The 27,908-nt window shown below is 41.4% G+C and overlaps 1 protein-coding gene across 1 annotated transcript; it reads left to right on the top strand.

The window, feature by feature from the left end:
• Positions 1 to 4,920: 4,920 nt before the first annotated feature.
• On the top strand, positions 4,921 to 27,223 carry adss2 (adenylosuccinate synthase 2). The gene is given in 15 exon segments (XM_030071016.1): positions 4,921 to 5,107; positions 11,685 to 11,700; positions 11,703 to 11,741; positions 11,744 to 11,785; positions 14,479 to 14,547; positions 14,640 to 14,690; positions 14,831 to 14,897; positions 19,367 to 19,474; positions 19,765 to 19,846; positions 19,964 to 20,090; positions 21,938 to 22,092; positions 23,046 to 23,170; positions 23,270 to 23,367; positions 23,502 to 23,651; positions 24,214 to 27,223. Coding segments are annotated over 15 exon segments (1,365 nt in total). The 5' UTR covers positions 4,921 to 4,924; the 3' UTR covers positions 24,267 to 27,223.
• Positions 27,224 to 27,908: the final 685 nt, after the last annotated feature.

Raw genomic sequence — 27,908 nt, 5'->3', positions numbered from 1 at the left:
GTGGTCTATTTATTGGTAAATCTTGAATGTGTGAATTATGAAAATATTGTATGCAAGAGCAACAGTTTTACACAGTCTTACACAGTCTTCAGAGACACTGAAAATACAGGTAACATCATAATATGGTTTTACATCAATTAAAAAAGGATTGTATTTAGCTTACACTCACAAAGGAGGAACTGTCTTACTATTGTGCTGTAGTTATGGTTCCTGCTTATGTGGTGTTTTCCAATTACACGCTGCAAGAGATTCAGCATAATGTCTGCAGAATTAAGTTCGAGCTTAGGCAATCTGGGCTGTTAAAGTGAATTACAAACACTTTCCCATCCTTTGTGCAAAGTATTTGACCCTAGTTGCAGCAGTGCCAGATAGCAGGAGTATTTGGTTGTGCTGGGTAGATCATAGATGTAAATGCACAGTATGAAACTATCAGTGTGAAGCAGGGTTTTGCCAAAAAAAAAGAGCTTACACGGCCACCAAGACGCTATTTAAGAGTATCATGACTTGCGCAGTCGCCGTACACCAGCTGAATGTAGCACACCAGGCAAAACACAGCAGGCAGGGATAAGGCCTGCTCACAAATGATTTTTACTCAATTATCTTCATAACAAAAAGGAATATGATGTTGTGTGTAATAGGGCGGGCATTTTTGGAGGGTAGTTCTTTAACCTAATTAGCTGTCCTGAAAACAAGTTGTTGTTTCAATATGTCTGAAAAACAACCCAAAAACTCATGAGTAATTTTGTTTTGTGTGTGTGACTTCTTGGGGAAAGGGGATGTTTATTTGGAGGGTCAGTCAAAATACATTTCAACCCTTTAAATGAGGCACTTAACTGTGCAACTGGTTGATATGTGGTTTAAAATAGAAGTGAATGGGGGCCTAAGAAAATATTCTTTCTCTTGGTTATACAGTGTACTGCATCTTTAGACACATCTACCTAATGTGGACTGCTTTAGTTTATTGTACAAGACTGAAAAACAACAGTTGTATTGTTGTATTTGACTGATTAAGAATTACACTTGTCTGAATGCTGACATACACCAAGATGTTATTGGAATGACATCATCACTTCAATAAAAATGCCCTGTTGTGTGTGGAGACTGAGGAGGGGGTGACCCATGCCCCACGCCCCAAGCCCTCTCCCTTGTCCAGGTAGAAGACCATCTGTCCCATGGTGTGCAGCAAGGAGATGACAGGACAGTCGTGCTGCGTGCCGTACGTGGCACCGTGCGTCTCCATCTGCAGCGGGAATCTACGGGCAGAGAAGAAGTCAATTTTTACATGGTAAATCAACAGAATATAACATATCAATCAGCACCTTCCCTTTTAGACTACTTTGAAAAAAGAAAAAGCATCACACACTCGCCATTTCATCTGTATTTCACATAAACATTTCCTATTCTTTTTATGTGTGACTGAGATGTTGAAACCATCTTCTGGGCTATTATGGTTAGTATACCTGTCTTTTTAATTATAATCATCTATGCAAAACAATAAGGAACTATCACAAGGAAAAATATATTGCTAGAGGTATGTTGTGGTGGTTAGGACCCAGAAGAAACAAATACATCCCTGTTAGCCTGAGGGCAAAAAACCAGCACAACATTTTGCCCTCCAGAAATATACTGTATGTCGAGCCAAAGTCATGAGGGGGTAACTTTTTTTTATTTATTATTATCTTTCCAAGTCAAATTTATTCTCTTTCCGGCCTTCATAAGGTGCAAGGAATGGTCTGGCAGCCAGTCATTTGAAAGACACCAGGCTTGTGTTACAGAATCATCATTACAATATCTAGCAAAGGAGAGCTTGTGGTGGTTGCTACAATACTTCTGCAGGTTTAGATGCAGGCTAAAGGCGTGAGGGGAGCTCTATAGTTTATGTTGCATGCCCACCTTAGAGCCAGCATGTCCCACTGGTGGCCTAGAAAAAGGGAAATGTGCCAGTGTAAATGCACACCCACACAGCTGTGTATTTGCAGCCAGCATGTGCACACAGACACATGCCCACACACAATTTAAGTGTACAGGAGTCTCATCACTCCAGAGCAGCAGTGACGCAAACCAGTGCAAGCAGACACAGGATGGGATTAGCTGTTACCACTCTGACAGCTAATGGGGATCCTAAAAATAAGACAAACTGAATTATGAAATCGTGAAGTACTCTTCGAGTTTTGCTTGGTTCGGCACACCGTTTTTTTTTTTTTGTTTTTTTTAACCAAGTTGTAAACTTGATCAGTGTCTTCAACATTACATTGCACAGACAAAAAATTTTAAAATGAGAGATTTCAGGTCTTTGCTGATGTTCACCATGGAGAACTGTTTCTACATGCTCAGTGCTGAGGGGTGAGACTTCCCGACTGTCTTTCTTAGGACCAAACCTACTCTCATCTTCCTTGTTTGGCCTATACTTTTCCATATCTTTTTATTTGTATTATTCACCTTAGCCCTTTTAATTTTAATAATTTTATTTCACTCTTTTTATTACTTCGTATTACTCTTCTTATTACTCTGCCACCAAAGATGGACGGAGAAAGTGAGATTATGTGTTCGCCTCTGTTTGTTTGTCTGTTTGTTTGTTTGCCTGTAAGCGAGATAACTCCTCATGAAAGGACTGATAATAAGTGATGGATAAGGCGATAAAATGTTAGACTATAAAAGTCAAGATCACCCAAAGGTCAGAATTCACATTTTGGACAATATCTCCAGAACTCTTATTACTTTTTTGTTTTAATCATTTATTTGGAAGTTTGTTTGTACACCACAGCATGTACAGTTCCAAAAAGGAGAAGCCAGATTGGTAATTCAAACAGGTTTAGTGTGGTTTGTTTTTTGTGCTATGAGGAAACTGGACAGGTTTAGGGGGGCATTCTGTGCTGCATCATCATTGTGTGTGTTGGCCCATAAAAGATCGTCACTATGGTGAGATATGATCAGTTGAATCAGAATACCAGTTGTTGTTTTGTCTTCAACTCTTATTTTAATTTCTGTTTTGATTAACTGTAAAACACACTGCATTGCATTTCCCTCTTTCTTCATTTTATGTACCTTAAGCATATTGTGTCATTTCTCACCTGTTGTTTTGAACTGTCTTCGGATCTTAAATGTGTGTACATGCGCTCAGCAGAAAATATTCACTATATTCACTCCCAAGCTCACCCCTCGGTCAGTGTCGAAAAGTGACCAGGTGAATGAATCACATATAGTCACTGACACTGCCGCCTGAGCCCTGGTGAACATGCCCATCAGGCACAGCGACAGTGCAGTGAACACAACAGGATTATAGTAGATAGAAGAAACAGGGGACTTACATATGTGGCTCCTACACACACTGTAAATCCAGCTGCACCTTGTCTTTTTGTATGGCAGATGGCTCGCCATGGTTAAAATACTAACATTTAAACTGAAACCAATATAAATAAATATTTCTTTTTGCACTTTGTTATTAGTATTATTATTTGTTCATTTGTTTTTTCCTTAACTGTCTTTTTTGGGGGGGGGGGGGGGGGGTGGGTGTGGGAGGGGGATACATAGTATATATTTTTTTATATGGCTAAATAATGAGTATATATACCCATATAGTCAACTCCTGATCTTTTTTTTTTCTGGGGAGCGAGATATATATATGTACATACATGTATTTTTTTCTACTCTCTCTTTTCTGTATTTTATATATCTTATTTGCCTCCGCCTGTATCTCAAGAAAATGCTGTTAAAACAAACTGAGAAATTTTCTGTTGAAACATGACAAACTATTTATAAAAAGAGTTGATAAACATAAATAAATAAATAAATATTTCTGTAACAAGGGAAAAAAAAAATCAAAAACCACCAAAACAACCGTCACCACTTATACTACACTCACTTCCAACTTGAACGTAACATCCAAATGACAAACAATAGTTTGTGGTGTCTTGAACACACCCCACAACAGTGGGCGCGTCCGTACGCGACTGTGTAAAACCAAAGATAGTAAAGAGGCAAGATGAATCCCTGTCTGCTGAAAGGGAACGTGTGGAGGAGAGGCATCCACCTCTCACAGCCTGCAACATGACAAAATATTATAACACGTGTGAAATGAAGACGGCTGTTTTACTTTTTAAGACACTGATATTCTGCTATCTGTAGCTTACATCTAATCTCTCAACTAAACCTGTCCTCTCCACATTTTCCCAAGAGCAACAAACTATAGCAGCTACCTCCTGTCCCCTGTGCCAGTATTAAGCCCAGTTTAGAGTTGAGGTCTGAGTTTAGAGTTAGGTTAGGGTTAGGGCAAGACTATAAAAACAGCGAAAAGTGTTCATTAAAGCGTGGAATTGCTGTTAGAATTACATAAATGGCAACAGATATACACAGATAAGTAAAAAAAAAAAAAAAAAAACTAAACTAAACTAAACTAAAATGGAAAAAGTAGAACAATTGAGACTTGCAATTAAAAAAATACATAAATACAAATAAGCGGGAACTGTACAAACACTGCAATATTTTTCAGTGAATGTATTTAAAGATTCAGTATGTACAGTAAGAGAGTCTATGTACAGAGATCAGAGCAAATGATCACACACAGGTGACTGATGGTCTCATGATAGTTATCTTCAATTGGACGCCGTTTTCTCTTGTATGTATCTAAATACAACACAATCTCTCTCTGTTGCAAGGGATGTAGGCTATAGATACGGATACGTTCTTTATCAATGACTGATTGATTAATTGGCTGATCTTTTTCGCTAATCTCAAAGTTGCACTCACCTGCGAGATGACTTTCTGCCCCCGCTACGCATTTCCGCTTTCACAGACACCATCTTCCTCCCTCTATACTATCTTGGGCGCAGCACAGCCCAGTGGCAGAGAGAGCACAAGTCAGGTAGGTGCAGACACACATACACACACATACACACACACACACGCACACACACACTCAGAAGACATGTCGGAAAGTGGGAGTCAGGAAGCCGCCGGGGCCGCGAACGGCAGCTCAGCGAGGCACGGACCGAGGCCGGCCGTGGGCAACAGGGTGGCAGTGGTGCTGGGGGCGCAGTGGGGCGACGAGGGAAAGGGCAAAGTTGTGGACCTGCTGGCACAAGACGCGGATATCGTGTGCAGATGTCAGGTTGGTTAGCCCATGCTGCATTCATTGGCGCTGCGTCCGCAAGCCCACCTGGTAGTCTGCTAGCTAAATGTCGCCTCTCACAGTTTGGTGGGCAGCTGCGAGCTAAAGTTAGCATTTCCAGCGAGCTAACGCCAACTTGCTAACCATTTTCAGTGCCAGCCAGTGTGTTGCTCTCACTATCTTGCTAATGTCACCTTGAATTCTTGCTAGCTGCTTAGCTCCCCAGACACCTAAAGCTGTGGTGAACTGTCTCCTGTCATGTACACAGTGTGATATCCTGTAGCTGCTGCTGTGCGCTCGGTGAAGGCACCTTGGGTGGCTGGAGTGACCGAGTGTGCACCGCCTCATAATTGGCTTTATCCAGGCTGCTGGGAGTCCAGGAAAGCCTAGCTCCCTAGCAGTAATATTTCGACCAGGGTGCAGCAGGTTTCGGTTTTGTTTCAGCTGAATAACATGCTGAATGTGAGAAGATTAACTCGATCAGCTGGTGACCTGCACACTCAGATTCCTGTGTGTTCACAAGTAGCCAGCCAAAAACTCCCCTGCTGCTGCAAGCTGGGCCGGGCTGCCCAGAGGGGACCCATGCATGCATCACCTTATCGTTTCAGTGCACACTGTGTGGGAGGGGTCGGCCCCAAATAGACTCTGCAAAAAATCAAAAACGACCAATTAATTCAAATCAATGTAATTCAGAGGGGCAATCACTGCTCTGGCCAAAGTGAAGTTGCATAAAGACAAGAGGGGCGTGTTGAGGGGTAAAGTTGCACAGAGAGGTTTCCTGTGGACAGAATTATCAGCTTCCCTTCTTGTCTGCTTCCTCATACAGATGCATACGGTTTGTGCGTTCATCTAGTTTTTAACTTTTTGTCAGAGAGCAGAAGTGGACTTGACAATTTGATCTGTACTGTACCTCTAGTATAGTGGCATGTTGTAGTTGTATTTTTAAATTGTAGAGTAGTTACTAATCTTAAAAATGTACACATGGCATCTGAAGCTGTTTTTTTAAATCAGGGCTTGCCTGTAGACTAGCAGTTTCTCCACTCATGACGAAGACTGTGAAGCAAAGCCCATAGCCCAGCGTCCACTACTAGACACTAGACACTCTCATTTTCATTGGAAGTGTTTACTTTTCAACACTGCACTCTACGAGGTAAAGCAGGTTTTTATGCCAGTGTGTGAACAGCTGAAAACAAACTGAATCCGACAGTTTCGTTTCTGATTTGGGCCACTTTCACATGCATGCTTAAATCAGATTCGTATCTGATTCCTGCTGACTGTGTGAACGCTCAGATCAGAACTCATTTGTTTTGTTCCCACTGAGCATGTTCACATTGCATTCAGAGCAACATTATTCATTGATTATTCATTGATTGTAAACAGTGGTGTACAAAATAAAACATGCAGGATCACAGGAACAATGACAGGGAGACAGGAGGATACTAATATAATAGATACATAGGAAGACTGGCTCTTTTCTGCCTTGCTGACCTCGGCCTGAACAGCCACCACACCACTTTTACCACAGCAAACAATTCAAGAAATGAATGCTTGACCACTGTTTAATTAATTGTGATGATTGATTGTGGTGCAGATGACATTTTTTGCTTCTCAGCAGCATGCTTGTGTGAATGTGGGGTCATGATAGAGATGTGTTCACAATAATATGAGATCTAAAAATAAATGTGAACCGTCAAGGCAAAAAGTTCAGTCAGTTGCTGAGTGAAAGTAGCCTGTAACACCACTAATTGTGGTCACATCTTTCAAACAGCTTCGAGGCGTTGACACACCTTGTTGTACAGTAGCAAGAATGCAGTCTGAGTTGTGCTATTTGCTCTGTTAAACTGCCAAAGCCACATTTTCAGCAGTGGGCTGGTCTGTGAGAATTTGCGCTGCTTCAAGTGGTGCTTCTTCACATGCCTGGTTAAATTAGTAGTATTGCTCTGTTGCTGTAACTCTTTCAAACACAAATTGCAAATTGGGGTTTCCAAACTTTCTTATGCCACGCCCCCCAAACTATAGGCATAATAGTCCACGGATCCCCATTTAAGAGTATTTTGTCCTAAGACATCTCAGCTGATTTTTTTTTTTTAATATTGTAAGCTTTGGAGAACTTTGGAGTTTGTACAGCCAAGTTATAATCAAACAAGGTTCACAATAAATTCCATAACAAATCAAAGTGCATATCCCTGTTATACAGTTCCAGAAAATGTATAATGTATCACACAGCTTCCAGAAATGTCCTAAAAGTTAAATAAATCTGTAATTCCATTGGGGACCCCCTGTAAGCCTGTCAGTGACCCCTGGGGGTCCCCAGACTCCTATTTGAAAACCACTTCTTTAGAGGAGAGAGAATAGCAGATTGATGGAGTCCATCTCTCAAAGCCTCTGTGGTGCTGCCTTCTAGGAAAAATACGTAAACCATGTCCGCTGTTTGGATAATAATGGAGGAAGACTGGTTGTACAGGGACAGCTCTAGGCTGTAAAGTGGTAAACCAAGTCAATATGTGTAACTGTCAGTGTGGAGCAGGCAGCAATAAAACAAATGTACTCAATTTATCAACACTGAGTAAACATGAAAATTAAAGTATCTTATGCAATGTCTGTTTGGTAGTAACAGGATAAATAGTATCTGGGCAAACAAAGTACTTTTGAGAAACAACGTGCAGTTTGGCTTTGGTTTCCTGTTGGCTGGGTTAAACTTGAAATCCCTTGCAACTTTGTGGCTCTAGCAGTTCCTCTTCCCGCCTGGACAGTGTTATATTTTACCGAGCACCTCGTATTGATAACAGATTGACATGATAGCCAGGACTCTCTTCAGCCAAGGAGCTTCTTTGTTCCTGCAAGCCCTGCCAAGGTTGGAGGCATGTAAAAATAAACCACTTACTGGCAATGTTGTTGCACAGCATCCACCCTATACATCATGATATGTGTTTGTGTGTGTGTGTGTGTGTGTGTGTGTTAGGGTAAGGTGGGGCTTGGCATGTGCTTGTGTGAGTGAGTGATAAGAGCGTGTGTCGTTGGAGTAGATAGGGTTCATCTTTTTATAAAACGGGCTTTGCCAGCAGTCCTGTGCGGTGTACCTTACAGTTTGCACCTCAAAAGCCTTTGAAGGTGCCATGGGGGTACAGGGGGAAAAAGGAGGGGTGGGGTCGGGTGTGATCAGGTAGGCAGCGAGAACATGTTAGCTGCTTCTCTGGTGTACTAAACAGAGCAGATAATTGCTCATTAGCCTCCTGATACTTAACATCCTTCATATCAAGTTTCACACCATCTTCACCTAACTCTTGACCACCGATGCTCATGTAAATGCTCTTTGCCCTCTACACCATTCCCTAAACGCCAGCCTCTGGCTTTTAAACCATAATTTTAACCCCTGTTCGCTTGTGTGCTTAGCTAAGTTCCCAGCCACCTGCCATGCCGTGCCCTTTTCCAAGTCCCCCATGTCGTCTGTCAGCACCTCTATGGCTGGAGAGGCCCTGAAATGCTACCCCAAACCTACAGTATCCCAGGCTGCTACCCCTCGCAGTGTCTCGACTTCCTGTATACATTACTATATCCTTCCCTGTATGATTTGTTGCCTCATCTATACAGCTCAGCAAGATCATGTCAAACTCGCTTGAATAGCCTGAGGCAGGTGCTTGGGATAAGGCCCTTAAGAGTTTGACATTCTCTACTTCATCACCATGCAGAGGTGGGCAGGGTACGCAGGTATTTTTGCTGGAGCAGATTTTGAATGAAATCATCAACACACCTTTCACCACCTCTCACTCTTAGTTAGGAAAATAACTTGTAAGTACCCATTGCAGGTTGCTGTTTTGACTGTGTATGACAAATTCCTATATGCACAACTAGAAATAAAAAAAAGTACTTGGGATTAAATGTACAGACTTGTGAAATTTCTCAAGAGGATTTCTCAAAAAAATAACTTTTATATTTGAATATTTGAATTTGGAAGTACCTCAAATGACTTCCTACATGTCAACGTCTACATGGGAAATATACCTGTTATATTGCATAACAGCAGAAATACCCTTTGGAAAACCTGTTTATCCCCTCTGGCTCTATGGCAGAGTGATGTATGGTTGGGAGGTTGAGGCACCTTTTACCTCACAACGCCTTATTTTATTGGTTAAATATTTTACCTGGGTTTATAATGGTGTTGTTTGACACACTGGGTTGCCATAGAGAAGTTTGTTGAAACCAAGGTTTTGCTGGACAATCATAGGGAGGAGCCCCGCCTATTGTTTGTTACCTGACCTTTCACTGGGCAGCGTGGTAAATACAGGTTGTGTGTACAGTGCCTTTATAAGATTTGGAAAAGGTGAATGAGCTTTAATGTCAGGTGTAGCTAGACCTGCTTAGCAGAAATGATTGACCCTGCTTCCAGAAGAGACTTGATTATTAGCTTGTTATTCAGATACTTTTTCAGAAAAAAAAAAATGTGCTTGGTGAATTCTTCCATCCATTGTTTCTATAAAAAAGCAAAACACTGAGTTAAGGGTGTGCTATTTTCTGGTGAAACTGTGGAATCATAACAGCCTTACCAGCTGAGCTTACCACACAAAGTGTACAGACTACCTGTAAAATCTTGCCATAGCTGTTCACACACCACAGCAGCACATGATCCCCCTATCTAATACAGAGCTATCCCGTGATAGGTATGAGGGACTGGTCATAGGGTTTGCAGGAGGTTTGGGGGTAGGTCCTGGGGGTGTGGAGGGGGCACATTGTAAAGTATCTAAAAAAGGAGAGGCAGTCTGTTGCCCCATCCTCTCCACCTCCAGGCTGCTGCCATGGCCAGGAATAACTCTACACAGCACATGCGCGCACACACGGCTTGATTTATATCCTCAGGCTGCAGCATGAGGAACCGTCCTGGTCACAGGATGAGCTAAGCTGAATTGTGACCTGGGGTGGTGAACACTGAACATGTGGACTGGGAAGAAATGAACAGAGCCACAGCTGCCTTATCAGGTTAGAAAATAAGAGGAAAAAAAGTCCATGGGTCACAGTGACTGGTACATCGTGAAATTCACCTTCCGCTCATTATTTTGCCGGCCCACTTCGATTTTAAGAATAGAAGAGGATCTCCAAATAATGGCTGGTTATCTGGTATAATGGCAGAAAGGATAGACAAGACAATTTTTGCCATTATTTGGCCTGTGGCTGGTGTTCATTTCCCATCCGACTCTGGCATTTCCTCAGATTGTGAGGAAATGTTTCCACTGCAGCCCCTGCTTTTCCACTACTTCCTTTCTTTTTCCTCCAAATGCTTTCTTTCCCTCTTCCATTCTCCTTTCCTGATTTTGGCTAATTATTCATTCTCTCCTCTCACCCTTCTTTTCCTCTTAATATCTGAATTCATTTTTCTGTCCCACTGTCTAACCATCTTTGATTCTCTCTCGCCTCCATTGCAGAGCATGACTTCTCTGCATGTTTAACATTGAGCAGTGAAGCAGGTCAGGTTGTGATGTTCCTCTCCTAGCACTCCATGTTCTCTGTCTAGGCTCTCTATGTCTTCAGCCAGGCAACTTTGCCTTTGCCAAATAAGGCAGTAAAAATACCCACCAAATTTTTAAACATATTAGCATACATCAGTGCTGGTGGTTATGTACACTCTTTGGTCTTTGCCCCATTTTCAAACATTGTTCCTGCTCAAACTGTGATGAAACCTAATCAAAGGAAAACAATGGCTTTGTGCTATCAAGCTGATGACTGGCCACCTGTCACACAGCTCCATAAAAAGAGATAGCATATCAACCTCTGCAAACTTTGGCTTCTGGTTAGTTTCCTACTTGGATGATTAAATAACCTAAGAGGATTCATATCAAAATATGCAGGGTCACACTCTTGATCCACTTTAGCGAGTGTGTAGTCAACACAGTAAATGATTGTATACACAAATACACTGTCAGATTTCTTTTATGTATATAATTGTTTTGGCAGGTCATTTTTTTCCTTAGCCCATCCATATGTCATCTGATATGAGCTGCTCAACCCTGCTTGAAACAGTTTGTACTAACCAGCCAACTAACAATGTGGGACAAACATTTTCACCTTGATTTTATCATTGTGCATGAAAATGCAGGTGTACTTTTTGATGAGCTGTAAAACAGTACATCATTGCTTTAACTACATGTCCTCCAGAATGTGAAGTTGTTTGGCTGAATGAATAAGTATATTAACTTTCACTGAACTTTCCCAGTTTGAACTCATAACTAAGGCAAAATACTTGCATAATAACAACAGACAACATTTCTCAAGTTCGTCATTTTTAATTGGGTGTTTTAAGCACAAAATCTTCACAAGTTTGATCTCCATAAGAATGGAAGACAATGCCGTTCATGATTTAGGTTTATATGTAAGACACCGTGTTTGAGTTTAGATTCTCAGGAGTTTCTAAGCAACTGTGGAGAGCAGTACACACCAGCAGGCCTCGGTCTGTGTGTGCTGCTTGTTGCTGCCCGCTGAACTATTCTGCCTGCTTTCCAACTCCTGTAAACAATGTCCCGGAGCCTCCATTAAATTCATATCTCTCCATTTCTGTTCTCTCCTCTGTCACTGTCTCTCTCCGCAGGGGCGTAACAATGCGGGACCACAGTGGTGGTTGATTCGGTGGAGTATGACTTTCACCTCCTCCCAGCGGCATCATCAATCCCAAGGTCACCGCCTTCATCGGTGTGTAATACACACGCACACACTCTCTCACATTTACATTGTAGCACGTACACATCTGACGATCTTCAGTGAGTCAGATACGCATGCAAACTGAAACACACCCAGCCACTCCTGAGCACATTAATCCATACACACCTCATTCCTCTGGCCAAGCTATTTTCTTGATTGATCAGTCATGACTACTTTTAGTTTGGCCCTTGTTGCTGCCAGCGGGACAGACTTCATTTTGTGGCTGCTACAGTAAGAGTGATCAACCTGAATCAGAGCCAGTCTGCAGCCTACGTCAGATCCACTCAGCCGCAGTAACTTCATTAGCTAATGGTGCCTTTGCCTCATAAGTTTGCACTCACTCTCTTTCTCTTGCTCTCGTTGGCTCCTCAGCCTCCACACATCTCCACTTAACATATATAGCCATATAAGCTGCCAATATGCAATTTGGTCTCCACTTTTCCCTTTTTGATATATGGCACATTAAAGCCATTTTGCCCCTGTCATCCAGAGATGCTTGCTGCATGGTGGGATATATGTGGCCTGTATAAGGAGGGACGGGCCTCATTGGAAATTGCAACCATTTACCCCAGGAACAGGCACCATGCAGTACCCCAGAGCCAGTGTAACCCTGTGTTAACACACAGTGGTCTTTTGTTTTATTTTATTATGTTTTTCAGCTGCCACTTTCTTGTTCTGAATGAAAACAGCAGCGCCAAGAGTGTTTCATGGCCCTTTGAGCTGACATAATAAAAGGGGGGGTGACATTGTACAAGGATACAAGAAGTTTATTGGTCATTATAGAACAGGTTGTATAATGAAATTAAAATTGTGGTTGACACATTGAAACCATGCTGGAGTTTTATACTGAATTTGGTTGATAAAAAAGTGTTTGGTGAATTTGAATGAGAAGTTGAACTTTGTTTGACCTTTTGGGTGTCTTTGTAAGAGCATCTACTTTCTGGGTGTTTAATGGCTGCATCCCATAGGACTCTGTGTAAATATAGGTGTTGGCAGCTGGGGGAAAAAATGCTGTTTGATCACAGCCTAAACAACCTCGTGACATACAATATTTAGTGAAAGCTTATATCAAATGCACTGTCAAGCACCATGAATCTGTCATTTTTGGCATAAGCACCCCTGACTCCTGCAGTGATGATGCCATGCTGCACCCATCGAGCTGTGCAGGGCCACATACTGAAATAGGCTATAGAGGGAATGAGTTTAGGTGTTTGTGTTGTCTTCTCCAGCAGGTGTGGCCTCAGTTTCCTTTCCTGGTGTTTGGGGATCACAGGTGTGGGTTCACTGTGTGGCTGAAGGTGTTAATAAGAGGGCAGCAGCTAATCGGTCATGTGTGACATTGTGTTTTCATTACTACCCTTTAATACTCATGAAGATAAAATGGCATTGAGAGAGACCACAGTGGAAAAATAGAGCTTCAGCTTGTCTCTCTTGATGGTGTTTTTCTGGATGAATCATTTATCGAGATATTGATTTCCAGATGTGGAGCAGTCTGCAAAAGATGTACACTCCTCTCCTTTTTTTTTTTTTTTAAACAGTGTTACATAATCTCAGTCAGTCAGCCGGGCAATGAGTCACTCAGGTAGCCCGCAAGTCATGAACAATGTCACCTCTGATTACAATCAGGGATAGGTGATTCAGTTTTGATCAAGCTGTAGGTCAGTTGTCCCAAGTTCCACCCCAGTTTAGGGTTCAAAATGTTTTTTCTATATATGTGTTCATATGCAAAGGCTACAAAACAGTGGATCTGTCCACTGTTATCGTAACCTTGTCTGTCATCTTATGCAGGAAAAAAAAATTCTCCTTGGTGCCAATGAGAAAGCACATGCTAGCATTCTTAGCATTCCCCATTAGTTTCAATCACAGTTGGCAGCAGAGTGAAAAATCCACTCTCTAAATCATTCAAGTGCCCTTACTGAAATCTTTTTTTCAGATTGTGCCTTTGTCTAGAGAACAGAGAGGACGAGCAAAACTTCAGTCCATACTAATCACTTCAAGATGCCTTTGCTTTTACAGAATGGAGACATGTTTTTGATTATTATTCCATGCTTGCTCTCCTCCATGTGCTGCAGTACATTCAAACCCTGCAGCACTAGAGCACAAATTTGTTTTTTCACATCTTCCTTGTTCTTGATGTGCTTGTAGTGTGATATACAGTATCTGTATTGCTCACGTTAGTATTTACTCCTACAGCATAATTGGAGGAAAAAAAGCCTCTGTTTGCACTTTTAACCCTGACCCTGCCCGAGTTAGCACTATCCAGTTGAAGAGTTAATTAAGGCCATCTGTTTGAATACTCTTGTGAACAGGAATTGGTTGGGCCAGCCCTAACACATGGAAATCTCTCATATATGTGGCTCTCGTTAGCAGAATGAACTTGAGTTTTCCATACTTGCATCAGTCATGGAAAACATGACTCTCCCCCGAGTTTGGGGAGGGGAGGGGGTCAGAAACACACACGCACACACAAACATCCTGTTTTGCTTATCAAACCGACATGATTTTCCATGCAGTGGGACAATCTGAATCATATATGATTTAAAGTGATACTGTGCCCCCTGAAGGCCAAAGAGCACCTTCAGCATGAATTAATCATAACATAGTTTCTGCCTAATGTACAAGTGACTCTGTTTACTGTGGTTCTGTAATATCAAAGGCTGTAAACATGTATATTCTCAACTCAGGCAATGGCGTAGTAATCCATCTTCCTGGCCTGTTTGAAGAGGCAGAGAAGAATGAACGCAAAGGAAAAGGTAGGTGACGTATAATTTTTTTTTTTTTTTTTTTAACTATTGGCCAAGGAGAGAATAAAGCTCACAGACACTCAGTGAATTTGTGTGTTTAGGTCTGAAGGACTGGGACAAAAGGTTGATCATCTCAGACAGAGCGCATATCGGTAGGTCCCGCCAGGTCCCCTCTCGGACACTTTCTGTGTGTGTGTGTTTGAACGTGTGCACGTGTAGATGAGTGTGGTTGCGTGTGCCCTGCTTTCTCTGAGGTGTGTGAGTGTGTGTCCCCTCTCTGCCTCCTCCACAGTGTTTGACTTCCACCAAGCGGTTGATGGCGTTCAGGAGCAGCAGAGACAAGAGCAAGCAGGCAAGAAGTAAGAAACCAGTTACTACAAAATGGATGCAACACAAGACACCGTGTTCACAAACATGAGTTTAGCTGTAGGATCGGACCACAGCTTCTCATCCATGTGATTCTTTGTATTAAGTTTGTTGTAGTCTAGACCCAGGTCTCAGACTTAGACCCATTGTCCTAGATGCCATTCTGCTTTTCTGAAATGTAAGCATTGGGCTCCAGTGGTTATTTATGGGACCCACAGAACATATCCTCAGTTTTCTGTTTTTGGTTGACTCACTTTCCGTGAATTCTGAGTCACATGAGACATCACCAAGTATGAAAACTGGGGAAGTCCAATGTCTGTTTTCTCACGATAAACCCCACAGTGTACCCTTCAGTCCAGAAAGGCTGAAGCAGACTGTGAACAAAAGAATCACAGCACTTTCTGCTTTCTACTGTACAGATTGGTCACATAACTTTAAAAATCATTGTAGTAGTGTTGACAGAGGTTCTTCAAGTCTTATTTTTGTGATCTAGTTTATTATTTTGTCAATTGCATTGTTTACATCCATCAGTATTAATCTAACACATCGCCTAATATACAAGCCCAAATACACAAAAGCAATACAATTTATGTTGGACAACTAAATGGGGAAAAAAATAATTCTATCAGAAAAATTTGCATCTGATAGAGCGGGTTTCTAGAAGATTGTGCAATGTTATACCATATTGCTTACCAGTTTAATTCACTCTGAGTTATGAAGACAAACCATTGCTGCCATATATTGTATCGGATGGAAGAACTTTACTTAGTTTTCAAAAAAAAAAGGGGCAGAGCTCAGACAAAGATGAATGATGTTCCTGACAGATTGTATTATTTCTGTATGTCCTGTAATGGACAGGATATCTGTATTGTGCCATTTAGTAAAGGTAACTGTATGTTCTTTAGACTCGAGTCATTGAATATATGTGATTATTAAATATCAGTTAGATGGATTTTACCATGCAATGACTGATTGTATAGTAAATGAACCAAACTGAGCTGGTTTGAGTCTTTCAAGCAGATATGAGTGTTTTTTTTTTTTTTTTTTTTCATCTTCAAGAACTTTAACCTATACAGGATTTTTAATTTTGATCAGTGATACTTATGGTTGTACCAGAGATTGTTAGAGTTAATAAAAGAGTTGGCACACTTCGCCAGTTTACAGTAGGAAAGTTTGAAATGCTAAAGATGGCGGCACATCAGTGTGAGATACACGGTCAGCTGGTCCTACTTTCAGAGATTGTGTAGCCGCACAACTTTGATATTTACAACAGATCCAACAGACAACAACACTATAAACCCAAATAAGCCCAAACAGGACACCTCAAAATTAATTAAGGTAAAAACATACCTGCATGTACTTCTCTATCTCTATGACTGGACCCTCTTGATATTTTTACAGTTAACATGGCAACAAGACGGGCTGCTGCAAAGCAGAATGTCATAATCATGTTGTGTGGAGAGCACTTGTATACAAATGCATTTCAACGATAACAGTCAGGGTGCTATCTCTTTTTTTAACTCTATTCATCTCTGGTTATTTTTAGTGGAGGATTGTTATCCATCTATCAAGATCATTCTGTACATCTTGAACCATAGTAGTGATTACTGGGACTTGTTGGAAAGGATTAGTTGAATTCAGTGTCATTAAAGCAGACATTCCAGTTTATCTGGTAACGTGAAACATGTTACCAGCTCCTCTTCTGGAGGTCAGAACGGTCCACGGTGTTGGTCATAAAAGGAAAGGAGAGATTGACAGTGTAAAGGTTCCACCATGGTCCATTACAGCATTCATCAGGGCTACAGATTCAGTGCATAAGAAAGACTCTTTACATGACCATGCATGTGGAAGTGGGTGGGTTTGTAACAACTGCAGGCTATGTTTTCATAGTTGGGTTGCCTACTGAGTAAATACTGAAACATGTTATAGATGAACAGAATCACATCGTCGGCATAAAAGAATATAGTGTGACTTGTTTATGAATTGTCATTGGTTGGTGTGCCACTGACTGGTGTATAGTCTGGACCATCAATTCTGAGTCCAACTTCTGTCAGACTTTAAGGAGTCCAATACAAATGTTATGCTTGTTTGGCTAGGTCCATCCTCTTCCCTGTAGAAATAGCTGAATGCTTTTGGAGATGATTAAACATTGTTCTGGAGCAATGGCATGGCATGGTACTTCAATTCATTATTATTATTGTGTGGTATACAGTGTTTTAGGGTGAAGCTTCAAACTTTGTATAGAATCTGTACTTGTTTGTTGCCATGCCAAGACTGTTTCCACAAGACATGATTATCCATTTTGAGGAATTAAAACAAGAGCTTGTCCAGTCCAGCCTCGGAGAAATAACTTTAAGTCAATCAAATCTTTTCCACTTTCCCTGTTGCTACAATTTTTTTCAGTGATCATCAATGTATGATTTCTCTTTTGTTATCTCTAGAGCTGTCTACTTTCCCATCTTCACTTTTGTTGTGGTTTGTTGTTGATGGCATGGGCGCATGTTGTGAATTAAAAAGATTATCATTGTTCACACATGATTGCACTTAACTACACTGAGACGTTCAGGTGAATTGAAAATACAACAAACACTTCATTGCTCTACCTTACCGTGAACCTACCTGGTCCTGTACTTTGTTGCAACTTCCCACGCTGGATTCTTGTGTGCTTTTGATAATGGCACAATAACTGCTGACAGCTACAAAAGGAGGAGTACAAAACAATGCATAAGACAGTTAAGAGGTTTATATTTGTTTTAAATGATCCCAGAAGTCCTTTTGTAGCTAGTTTACACTCACAGCTTTTACTCAGCTACGGGCAGTCGTTCCACCCTGTTCAAATGATTTGTCTCAGAGATGAGATTACAAAAGTCAACACTTACCCTGCAAATGAATATTCATTTTTTTATTACACACCTCCAAGACAGAACAGAAAATTACATTTCGTGCCTCTTAATTTGCACAAGTCTCTCTACATAACCTTTACTGCACAGAAATATCTTTCTGCACCCACACACACAGACACACACACATGCACATAATATCAACACTGCCTGGAGGCATCCTTGGAGAGGTCAGAATACAGACAGGCAGTGCAGCAGGGAGGAATTTTGAACAGGTTTGGCTGCGCAGGGGCCTGTTGAGCAGTATAAAACTTAAGGGGGTCTTTACAGAGACAAGTATTTCATGCAGCAAATCGTTCAGTACCACAGCAAGTCTAGTTTTTTTTTCTACTCCCATGTTTTTAAAATTGTGTTCCAGCACATCATTAGCCCAGACAGTGAACCATACCCATGTATGCAAGGAATGTTAAGCCAAGCTTGGGTGGAGCATTCAGAATAATAAGCTCAAGAGAGTCCAGGGCTTTCCCGTTCAAAGCTGGGTTGTCGTTACAAGCTCAGCACGCAAAGCCCCAAGCAACCAGCCAGCTACTGTGTATGAGAATGGAGAGAGAGTGTGTGTGTGTGTGAGAGAGAGAATGCATGTGCGTTACCAGGGTGCCATAATGGCACAGTCATTATAAGCTTTCAGCAGACTGATATTATAGGCTGGTGGATTTCCAGTCTTGTCAGGCAGTTTTACTAGCTCCTCTTCTGGAGGTCAGAATCAGATCAGACTGTAGCCTGTTGGATGAACCTCATCCAAGTGTATCTGTTTAATAAAAACTAAAAACAGGATCTTTTTAATGACTATGTCCATGGTCTTAAAAAAGGAGAGATTCACAGTGTAAAAGTTCCACCATGATCCATTACAGCATTCACCAGAGCTACAGATTTAATGCATAACAAAGAGTTTTTACCTGACCATGCAGGCTTTGTTTTCATAGTAAGGCTTCCTACCAAGTAAATGCAGATTTAATGGTGATACTATGAATGCATGCAAATAAATTTCACCTCTCCCACTCACAGTTCCGTACAATGCACTGCTCCTTTTGCTTTTTCAGTTTTTGTTAAATATGCATCTCATAACATTGAGTGAATAGACAAACCAATAATTAAATTCTCATTTTTAATTGTAACAAATGGCAGGTAGACCTAATGATATTTTTTGAATCGAGTACAAACTGTTCACCTGATTGCTGGGAGTTCTGCTGTCCCATGTCACTGTGCTCGCAAATTCCTCTCTAAATAACAGTGCTTCCTCTTGATCAAATAAATGAGGAGCCTCACTTAGCCTGCAAATTTCAAACACTTGGAGGAGAATTTTATCACCTACAAATGTGTTTAAGATGGGTGATAATGTCAGAAAGTCACACTTCAGTGCCAAAATGGTGCTAGTAATTATTTTGGTAGAAACAATGATTCAGCACACAATCTAATTCACATCCATGGGCAGGATTATCTAACAAGTCATGCCCAGATGTTCTACAGTGCTAGGAGAATTTAAGAGAAATTGGGAGGGTGACATGATACACACTGAGGTCACTTGTTATGACTAATTCTTTCTCTCTTTCGGCCCTGTCCAGCCTGGGAACAACAAAGAAGGGGATTGGTCCAGTGTACTCGGCCAAGGCGGCACGAAGCGGCCTCAGGATATGTGACCTGCTGTCGGACTTCACTCAGTTCTCTGAAAGGTCTGCTCCAGTTTTACATGATCACTTTTAGGTTTTACATGAAGTGCATATTTTAGTAGTTTATTTACCTTGCTTGCGAAAGACCATTGATTTTGTTTAATTTTATTTTTTATAAATTAGTGAACAGTATCACAGATATCAAGTGTGACTGTCTGGTAGAACATTTTTTGCTGTATGTCTTACATGTGGATCTCTAAAGCATGGGGAAAATGGGAACATACTCATGTTGGCCAAGCCTGGAAGACACTAAGTTGAAATTAATTTCAATTGTTAAATGTTTCACGTTGCAGGTATAAGGTGTTGGCCCAGCAGTACAAGGCCATGTACCCAACTCTGGAGATTGACATAGACGGAGAGCTGGTCAAATTAAAGGTAATGGAATTAAAATTTTTATTAAAAAAAAAAAAAAAATCAAAGATTGAGCAAATTGTTCTCTCGGCAGTAATATTTTGGGTATGTATGTGCATATATATTTGTTTGTGTGTTCAGGACTATGTGGAGAGGATCAAGCCCATGGTGAGAGATGGGGTGCATTACATGTATGAGGCTCTTCACGGCCCCCCTAAGAACATCCTGGTAGAAGGGGCCAACGCAGCGCTACTGGACATAGATTTTGGTCAGTAATTCAGGATGTGTGGCGTGTGAGTGCACACCTGACCTGCACATTTACACCTGTAATTCTCGAAATAGCTTTTCAGTTAATACGGTTATATGTGCTAACATGTACTCCCAGAATTGATGTCATTTTAATTACCAAGTGCTGTACAGTCCTTCAACAATGACCTGGTGAAGTTGCGTTGAAAACACTTAAGCTGTGTGATGCTCTTTACAAAAGCCTGCTTGGAGCTCAGGCTAGTGAAGATGGTGAGTTTACTGACCATTACTGAAGGCTTGATGTGCACGCTCACAGTCAAAATCACAGAATAACACCTTTAGTGTGCATGAGCACAAAAGCACCCTGCCGTAGCTAACCAGCCAGCCATGGTTAATTTCATGTCTGTATGTTTGTGGATGTCTTTGTAAAAAAAAAAAAAAAAAAAAAAAAAACACAAACAAACAAACAAAAATGTTTTCAAATCCAGAAAAGCAGTCCCAAGGTATTCAGAATATATAATGTTAAGCTTCATAGCTCTATTAAATGGTGTATCAGTTTCACTATTCAAGCCTCCTGGATATTACACTATGTCAGTGTAACATCATAGTAGACATACCATTATGAAGAGCACTGACGGCAGTGAGCAGATTAAATTACAGTCAAGGTCCCACACTGCACCATTATCATAACACCACGCTTGTAATAACATTGGCAGTAGCACGACTCAGGGCGCAGTGTGTGACGGGCTGATAAGCAAACAACCTTGTCTCTGTGTCTGGTAGGCAACATTGTGACAGCTTTTCATAGCTTTTCAACCATTAGGCCCAAACCCTAGCTGTCGTTGTTTTACATATTTACCAAAAGCTCTTATCCACAGTGTCGTGGAGTAAGGAAGCAGGAAGGGCCTCAGTTTGTTATAGGACAGGACCCTTGGCTGCCGTTGGACACACTGAATGTTGCAGGGATCAAACCTTTGCCTTTTTGACTACACAGCAGTCTATGCAACTACTCCTCGGCCACTCTGCTCTGTGGGTAGTTTCACATAGCTGGAGATGGAAAGTCAATCTGGCTGCTCCTATCACAGTTGGAAAAACAACACACCCAAAACAAGTTAAGCAAAGCAGGTGATTTCTGAAGCAAGACATTTTTGAAATATCTGAGATGATATTTGTGTTCATGTCAAACTACTAAGTGGCTGTCACCCTGAGGCAAATGAGCCTATGTGGTTTGAAGATCAACAGACCAGGTTAAAATTACTTTCAGCTGTACTGAGTGTTTTGATATGTTGGAACAAGTGACAGGTGGGTGAAGTTCTTACTTTACCAGTTATTGACAGGCCCGGTAGCCCCAAGCAAGCTCACCCACAAGAATGTATTTGAGAAGACGTGGTGTGGCTGGACCGATTAGTATGTACAAAACTACTTGAACCATGTCTAGTGAGTGGACTTTTGGCTGGAGCCCAGCGGATGGAGGGACAGACGGGTTTGAGCTGCCCTTGTCAGGATAGGAGACGAGTCCAAGCCAGACTAGCCAGCCAGATGAGATGAGTTAGGACAGGTGCTAAAACAAATCACTCCTCACTGTCAACATGGGGCCTTGTCCAGAAACACTTCATAGCTCTCACCTTCCAAAGCCCTCACACTGCTGTAGATGCTGTATGAATGATAATCCTTTAATACAGAAAACAACTGCATGTCTCTCTTTCCAGACAGCAGTAAGCACTGCACTCGTGAAATTTGGGTTGCTGTCCCGTGCCACTCTCCTCTGGCATCAATGGACAAATCACCCCACAAAATGTGTTTGTTCAACCAGTCTTTATGAATTCATATGAAGTGCCTCATGAGTCTTCAAACGCTGTGCCTCTGCAGGGACGTACCCGTTTGTGACGTCGTCTAACTGTACGGTGGGCGGGGTGTGCACAGGCCTTGGCATGCCGCCTCAGAACGTGGGCGAAGTTTATGGAGTCGTCAAGGCATACACCACCAGGGTGGGCATCGGAGCCTTCCCCTCGGAGCAGAGCAACGTAAGCTCACACACATACATAACTTCTTCATGTGTGAAAACATTACAGTGAATTAAGCTGTCATATTGTTACATTAAATATAATAAAAATATAAAGGACATTGAAAAACGCTTTGCATCCACAAATCACATTCATGATCACTGTGTATGATTATATATATCTATTGTTTACACCAGTGGTTCTCAAACTGGCGGTCGGGAGATGATATTTGGTTGTTGCAAGACAATTAAGATGTAAGCAAAAGCAAAAAAAAAAAAACCCTTAATAAGAAAATTATTGTGATTATTTTTTCATGTTACTATTTTTTCTATTTTATCAAGCCAAAGAAAGAACCTGAACAGGTGGTCATTCTCTCGTTGACTGTTCACCCCTCTGCACATGCAGGCCGTGGCAGTGGGGCCACGAGTAGCCATTGGTTTGTTTTAAGGGGTCACGAGCCAAACAGATTGAGAACCTCTGGTTAATATGATCAAAGCATCCACATAATAAACTTGATGTGTTCAGTACACAGAAAATACTGAGTTTTCAGATAGCGCCACTTAGTGGAGGTTTTGTTACATGGCCACTAATATCCAGCTTCAGCACCTTTGACCTGCACTGGCTGATAAATCTGTAGCCAGTTACGGTCTATGATGTCTGTTCAGTACATGTACAATCCCAAACCTATTTTAAGTACTACACATACCAACCCATACTGTGCACTACATGCAGCACACAGACATTATAAACAGGCTATCTTATAATTTCAGTGAGACAGAAAGCGAAATGTAGATGTGGGTCCAGTGCCTTACTTGTGCTGTTTTCTGTGATTGGTTAGTTTGATCATTGCTTGTGCCATGTAGAATTATAGTAAGCTGTGTAAGAGTTTGGAAATGAAACCACTCCAGCAGTTAGTATCAGCTGGTGTCATAAAAAATTCAGATACACATCCTATCTGCACTTGTTGTCTGCAGGAGATCGGAGAGCTGCTTCAGACCCGGGGGAAGGAGGTGGGAGTGACCACGGGCAGGAAGAGGCGATGTGGTTGGCTGGACCTGGTGCTCATCAAATACGCGCACATGATTAATGGCTTCACTGCGTGAGTTATGTGTGCACATTATGTCTGTGTGTGTTTATTCATTTCATTTTCTTTACTTGTGTGTGTGTTAACCTTCTTGTCCTTTATGTCCCTCCTCAGCCTGGCTCTCACCAAGCTCGACATCCTCGATGTTTTCCCAGAGATCAAAGTGGGCGTAGCCTACAAAGTCAATAACCAAACTATACCTCACTTTCCAGGTGAGTGGGTGTGCATGTGAGTGCTTGCTTGTGGGGGGTTCTTTCAAAGCAGGGCTTATAGCAGTATTTAATTTGATGGATGTTTTCGATAACCAGTGGTGTGGTGTTGTTCCCACCGTCCTGTCCTGTGCTAGCCAATCAGGAGGTGCTGCAGCGTGTGGAAGTCCAGTATGAGACGCTGCCCGGCTGGAACAGCGACACCTCAGCAGCCAGAAGCTTTGAGGAGCTGCCTGAGAATGCCCAGAAATATGTCCGCTACGTCGAGGAGCAAGTGGGGGTGCCAGGTAAGACACACACGTATACAGTCCGGAGTAAATGCACACTCACACATGGTTATCATGATTATCTGAACTATTTTGCAAGATACTGTGCTTTATGTATGAAGTAGTGTTAATCAAAAATATTCTTAATGATTAAGGCAACAATTATTTTACTCCAGTTTTCTTTATGTTACATTAACAGCTTGATTATTCAAAGTGAGCAACCAGATGAAAGAAAATGTTTCTATATGCCGGCATTTTATGATTACTATTTGTGGATCCTAAAATTGAGATACATGTACCCACACATGAACTAGTAATAGTGCAGCCACGATACTTCACTGTAGATGTGCATAAACTCTGAAGCTGTGTCTTCTATTTATACATAAGAATCTGAGCAGAAAAGGTTAAAAAAAATGACAGTTATGTATGAGAAATTACTACAGTCCTGGAATGGGAAAAAATATGAAATCTACATTCCTGCTCACAAAGCACCCATGAAGTTAAGCAGTGAGATCATTGCCAGACTTGTGTTTGTTTGGACACTATAACTGACTTGTGCCTGTGTGCTTGTCTGCTTCCTCAGTCAAATGGATCGGCGTGGGCAAGTCAAGGGAATCCATGATCCAGTTGTTTTAGATCGGGGGGGCAGAGGACACACAGCAGCAAGCCGACTGTACCCCACACACACACAGCCTCCCTGCCTGTCTCTGCTCTCCGAGAGAGGGGGAAGAGGGCAGGGCACGACCGCTGGTTTTTATTTCCAATGCTTTACCACTGTATCAGACTGCCCCACCTTACAAGCCGGACCTCACTGGATCAGACTGCATCAGACTGACTAACTTGTACGAATGGTTCCTGACGTTTCACACACGGATTTTTAACAGGTTCAAACCTCACTGTAACATGTTCTAGCAGACGCCCTCGTCCTGTTGCCTTCCTCTGTTATTTGCCCCGGTTTATATTATAGCCACTCAGAGCAGATGCATGAACAAACACACACTTGCCGACACTAACCGGCGTGATGTCTGAGAAAGGACTCAGTGGAACGGACTCTGCGTGCGCTCACACACAAACACACACATACACACACACTATATCATTACCCCAAAGGAGCAGTCCATGGAATCGTGAGGTCACATGTCTCTTAAGTGTATTTCTGTTAACGTCAGCTGTGTTCTGTGCGCGCCTAGCCAGTCTGTTAGGAAATCAGTTTGAAGTTTTGATCTTGGCACTTTAGATGCTTTGGACATTTTCTGCTTTTCCTCTGTTCTTTGACTCCTGGCTAAGAAATTTTGACGAAAATTCAAATGCCGATTCTGAGTTTATGTTTGCACATGCAAGTTTCTCATGTACCGCTACGTTACTACCACTACTAGGATCTGATTTAAAGGAATACTGCAACATTTTGGGAAAAAAATAGCCTTTCTCTCACTTACCCAGAGTGAGACAAGATGTTTGATACCATTTTCACCTCCATACGTCCACTGGTTCAGTTTCTCTGGGTAGCATTTTGTGTGAACTTAGCATAACTAACTCCAAAGCCGTCTTATTTACACACTATATCATGTATTTGCAGTACATGTCTTGGAATTAAAAAAGGAGTCATTTTAGAGAAGTGTGCCAGTCTTCAGAAATTACAGTTCCACCATCTAACCTCTCCAAAAATTATTCTTTTTTTTCCAAGACATGTACATTGTGTAATGATACATTATGTAATTAATTTTTACCACTTTGACAGAGCAGGACTAATGGCTGCCATAGACTTCAAGTCATTAAGCTAAGGTAACATGAAATGCCACCCATATGAATGCACTACTGGACGTACAGAGGTGAAAAAGGTATCAAACATCTTGTCTCAGTCTGGGAAAGTCAGAAAAAAGGGATTTTGCCTAAAACATCATAATCCTTTAACTATCCATTGTAATATTTAGTACCTGCATAGGAAACCAGCTGTGTGTTGTTGGAGTTTTTAAGGGGATATCAACAATCCAGGAGGCCTCAATCTTTGTACATCTGTATTATTTTAAATGATTCTGATAGTCCTTATCTCGATTTCTTGTCTCTTTCAACACACTGTGACTTACAGAGTAGCACACAATGCAACACAAACATATGTACGTCTCTGTCACAATGTCGACAAAGAGGGAAGGTAATGACAGTAATGACAGTCCTTCAACAGAAAGGAATATCTAGTGTAAATGTGGATGATGAAGGCGATGAAGTGTCTTATTCTCAGTTGTCCTGTTTAGTGAAATCTTGGTCACTGCTGTAACACGGGGCTTTGAAAAGAGGCGACTGATCTCCAAAGCATATGGTGGTGGAAGTCAATGCACCAGTTTCAGGCTTTCTGCAAGGATTATTTATTTGCAGGTGTGCTCTGAATATTTTGTCCTTCTCAAACTAATGCTGCTTGTTAGTAATTCGTGACCTACATTGCAGTGGCAGAAATGCACTGTGCACTGAAGCGGCTTAAACAGCATTTAAACTGAATTTGACACCTTGAGTGGGCAGCATAAAATTTTTGGATTTCCTTCCAAAATGCTACATAAACACTTTGAAACAGTTTTGATACCTGCAATTTTACATTTGGTATTTTTAAAAAAAGGTGTTAATTGAATCTTCAAAAGCAACTTTTTTTTTTGTAAACAAGAGTCTTAAGATGACTTACAGCTTTAATAGTAGCCCTTTTGTGTGCAGTTTAATTTGGGAGTTAAATTCTTCAGTTTTTCAAAGTAAAAGATATGAAATAATATATAATCAGTGTTCTCTGCAGTGGCCAAAACATGCCTTGCATATACATACAGCCCCAGTCACTGGCAGAAAGATAGAGATTTAAAGGGATTATTTTCATCTTGGGATAGTACGCTGCTGCTGTCATCTAAAACCCTTATGACTCTGAGCTGTGAAATATACTCAAAACCCAATTGTATAGTTAAAAAAAATGCAAACTGAAAATTGGGTTGTTTTTCTTAATTCCTGAAAAGCAGCTTTTCCTTTCTCTTTCCTGACAGCAGGACAGTGTTTCTCTGTCTCAGACTGCTTGGTTATGGAACATTTATCCTCTTGCATGCTCTGCCAACACTCTTTGAATTCCTGTTTTTATGAAATTGGAAACATTTAAGTGACTGGAAAAGTTGCGGTCGCCCTTTCTGATTTTGCTCCTTCCCTCCGATGCTCATTTCCTCTCTCCTTTTATGTTTTACTTCCTCCCCCCTCCTCCTCCTCTCCCTGCCTGCTCAGTGAGTTTTCAGGACAGACTTTGCCTTGGCACCTGGTTAAGACTAATGAATGTGTTTTACTGACCTTACGCACACTATACACACACTCACGAAAAGAAAACCCTCACCGCAGCAGTTTGAGCACGGATTTGCCTACTGTGTGGAACTCTCGAGTCTCTGTTCCCGTTAAAACACACACATCAGCTGATTACGCCCTGGTGAGGGACTTCTACAGCATTGCTTTACTTTGTGTGAAGAATGTGTAATATAATCAATTGACAAAAATCTTTTAAACATGTCTCTGATGTATGTTTGTAAGCCTTTTACTAGACAACACCAAGCCATTGTGCGAGTGGAGCTTTTACATGTGTCAAATAAGGGGGAAAAAACGCTGCAGTGTGTATTTGGATGAGACTGAAACTATGGAAGCCTCAAAAACAAAATGGTCCATTATAAAGGTTATACCTAAACAACATAACTTGTATGTTAAATATGCTGGCAGAAGGTTTCCTTGTGGCCCACAAACAAAATTAGAGATTTTAAAGCATTATTTAAGTCATTGTGTGTTGAAGCTGAAGAGTTGAGGTTTGCTCCCATGATGTGTCAAATGCACAAATGCACACTCTCATATCCAGAATACACACCGGTGAAGTTCACTGACTTGGTGCTGCTTCTGAGAAATGATATAACCTGTAAAACAGTATAATGTAGAAATACACTACAATTCATTCTGTCTTGAGACATGGTGCATTCATTTTACTGGCAATTAATTTCCATATGTTCTCGATATTGAATGGCTGTTAAAACAGTGGCCCCCCTTTTAAAAGTAAAAAATCCTGCAAATGCTGGAAGCACCAGGGAGCCTGTCGATGTCGTGCCGCGAGTATTTTTAAAGGCCAGTTTGAGATATTGAAATTGTCTTATCCAGGCAAACATCGAGCCTGTGTGTATCGAACCAGAACACAAATCACTGCCCAGAAGATCTGTGACATTCTCGTGAGCTCCGCAAATCTACTCCAAGACACTTAATCAATACTAGTTGGGAAGCACTGGTCTGTGA

Source organism: Myripristis murdjan, chromosome 15 (genome assembly GCF_902150065.1).
Source record: "Myripristis murdjan chromosome 15, fMyrMur1.1, whole genome shotgun sequence".
Classification (NCBI taxonomy): domain Eukaryota; kingdom Metazoa; phylum Chordata; class Actinopteri; order Holocentriformes; family Holocentridae; genus Myripristis; species Myripristis murdjan.
Note: the sequence above shows the minus strand (reverse complement) of the source record. Positions and strands in the feature narration are given on the sequence as shown.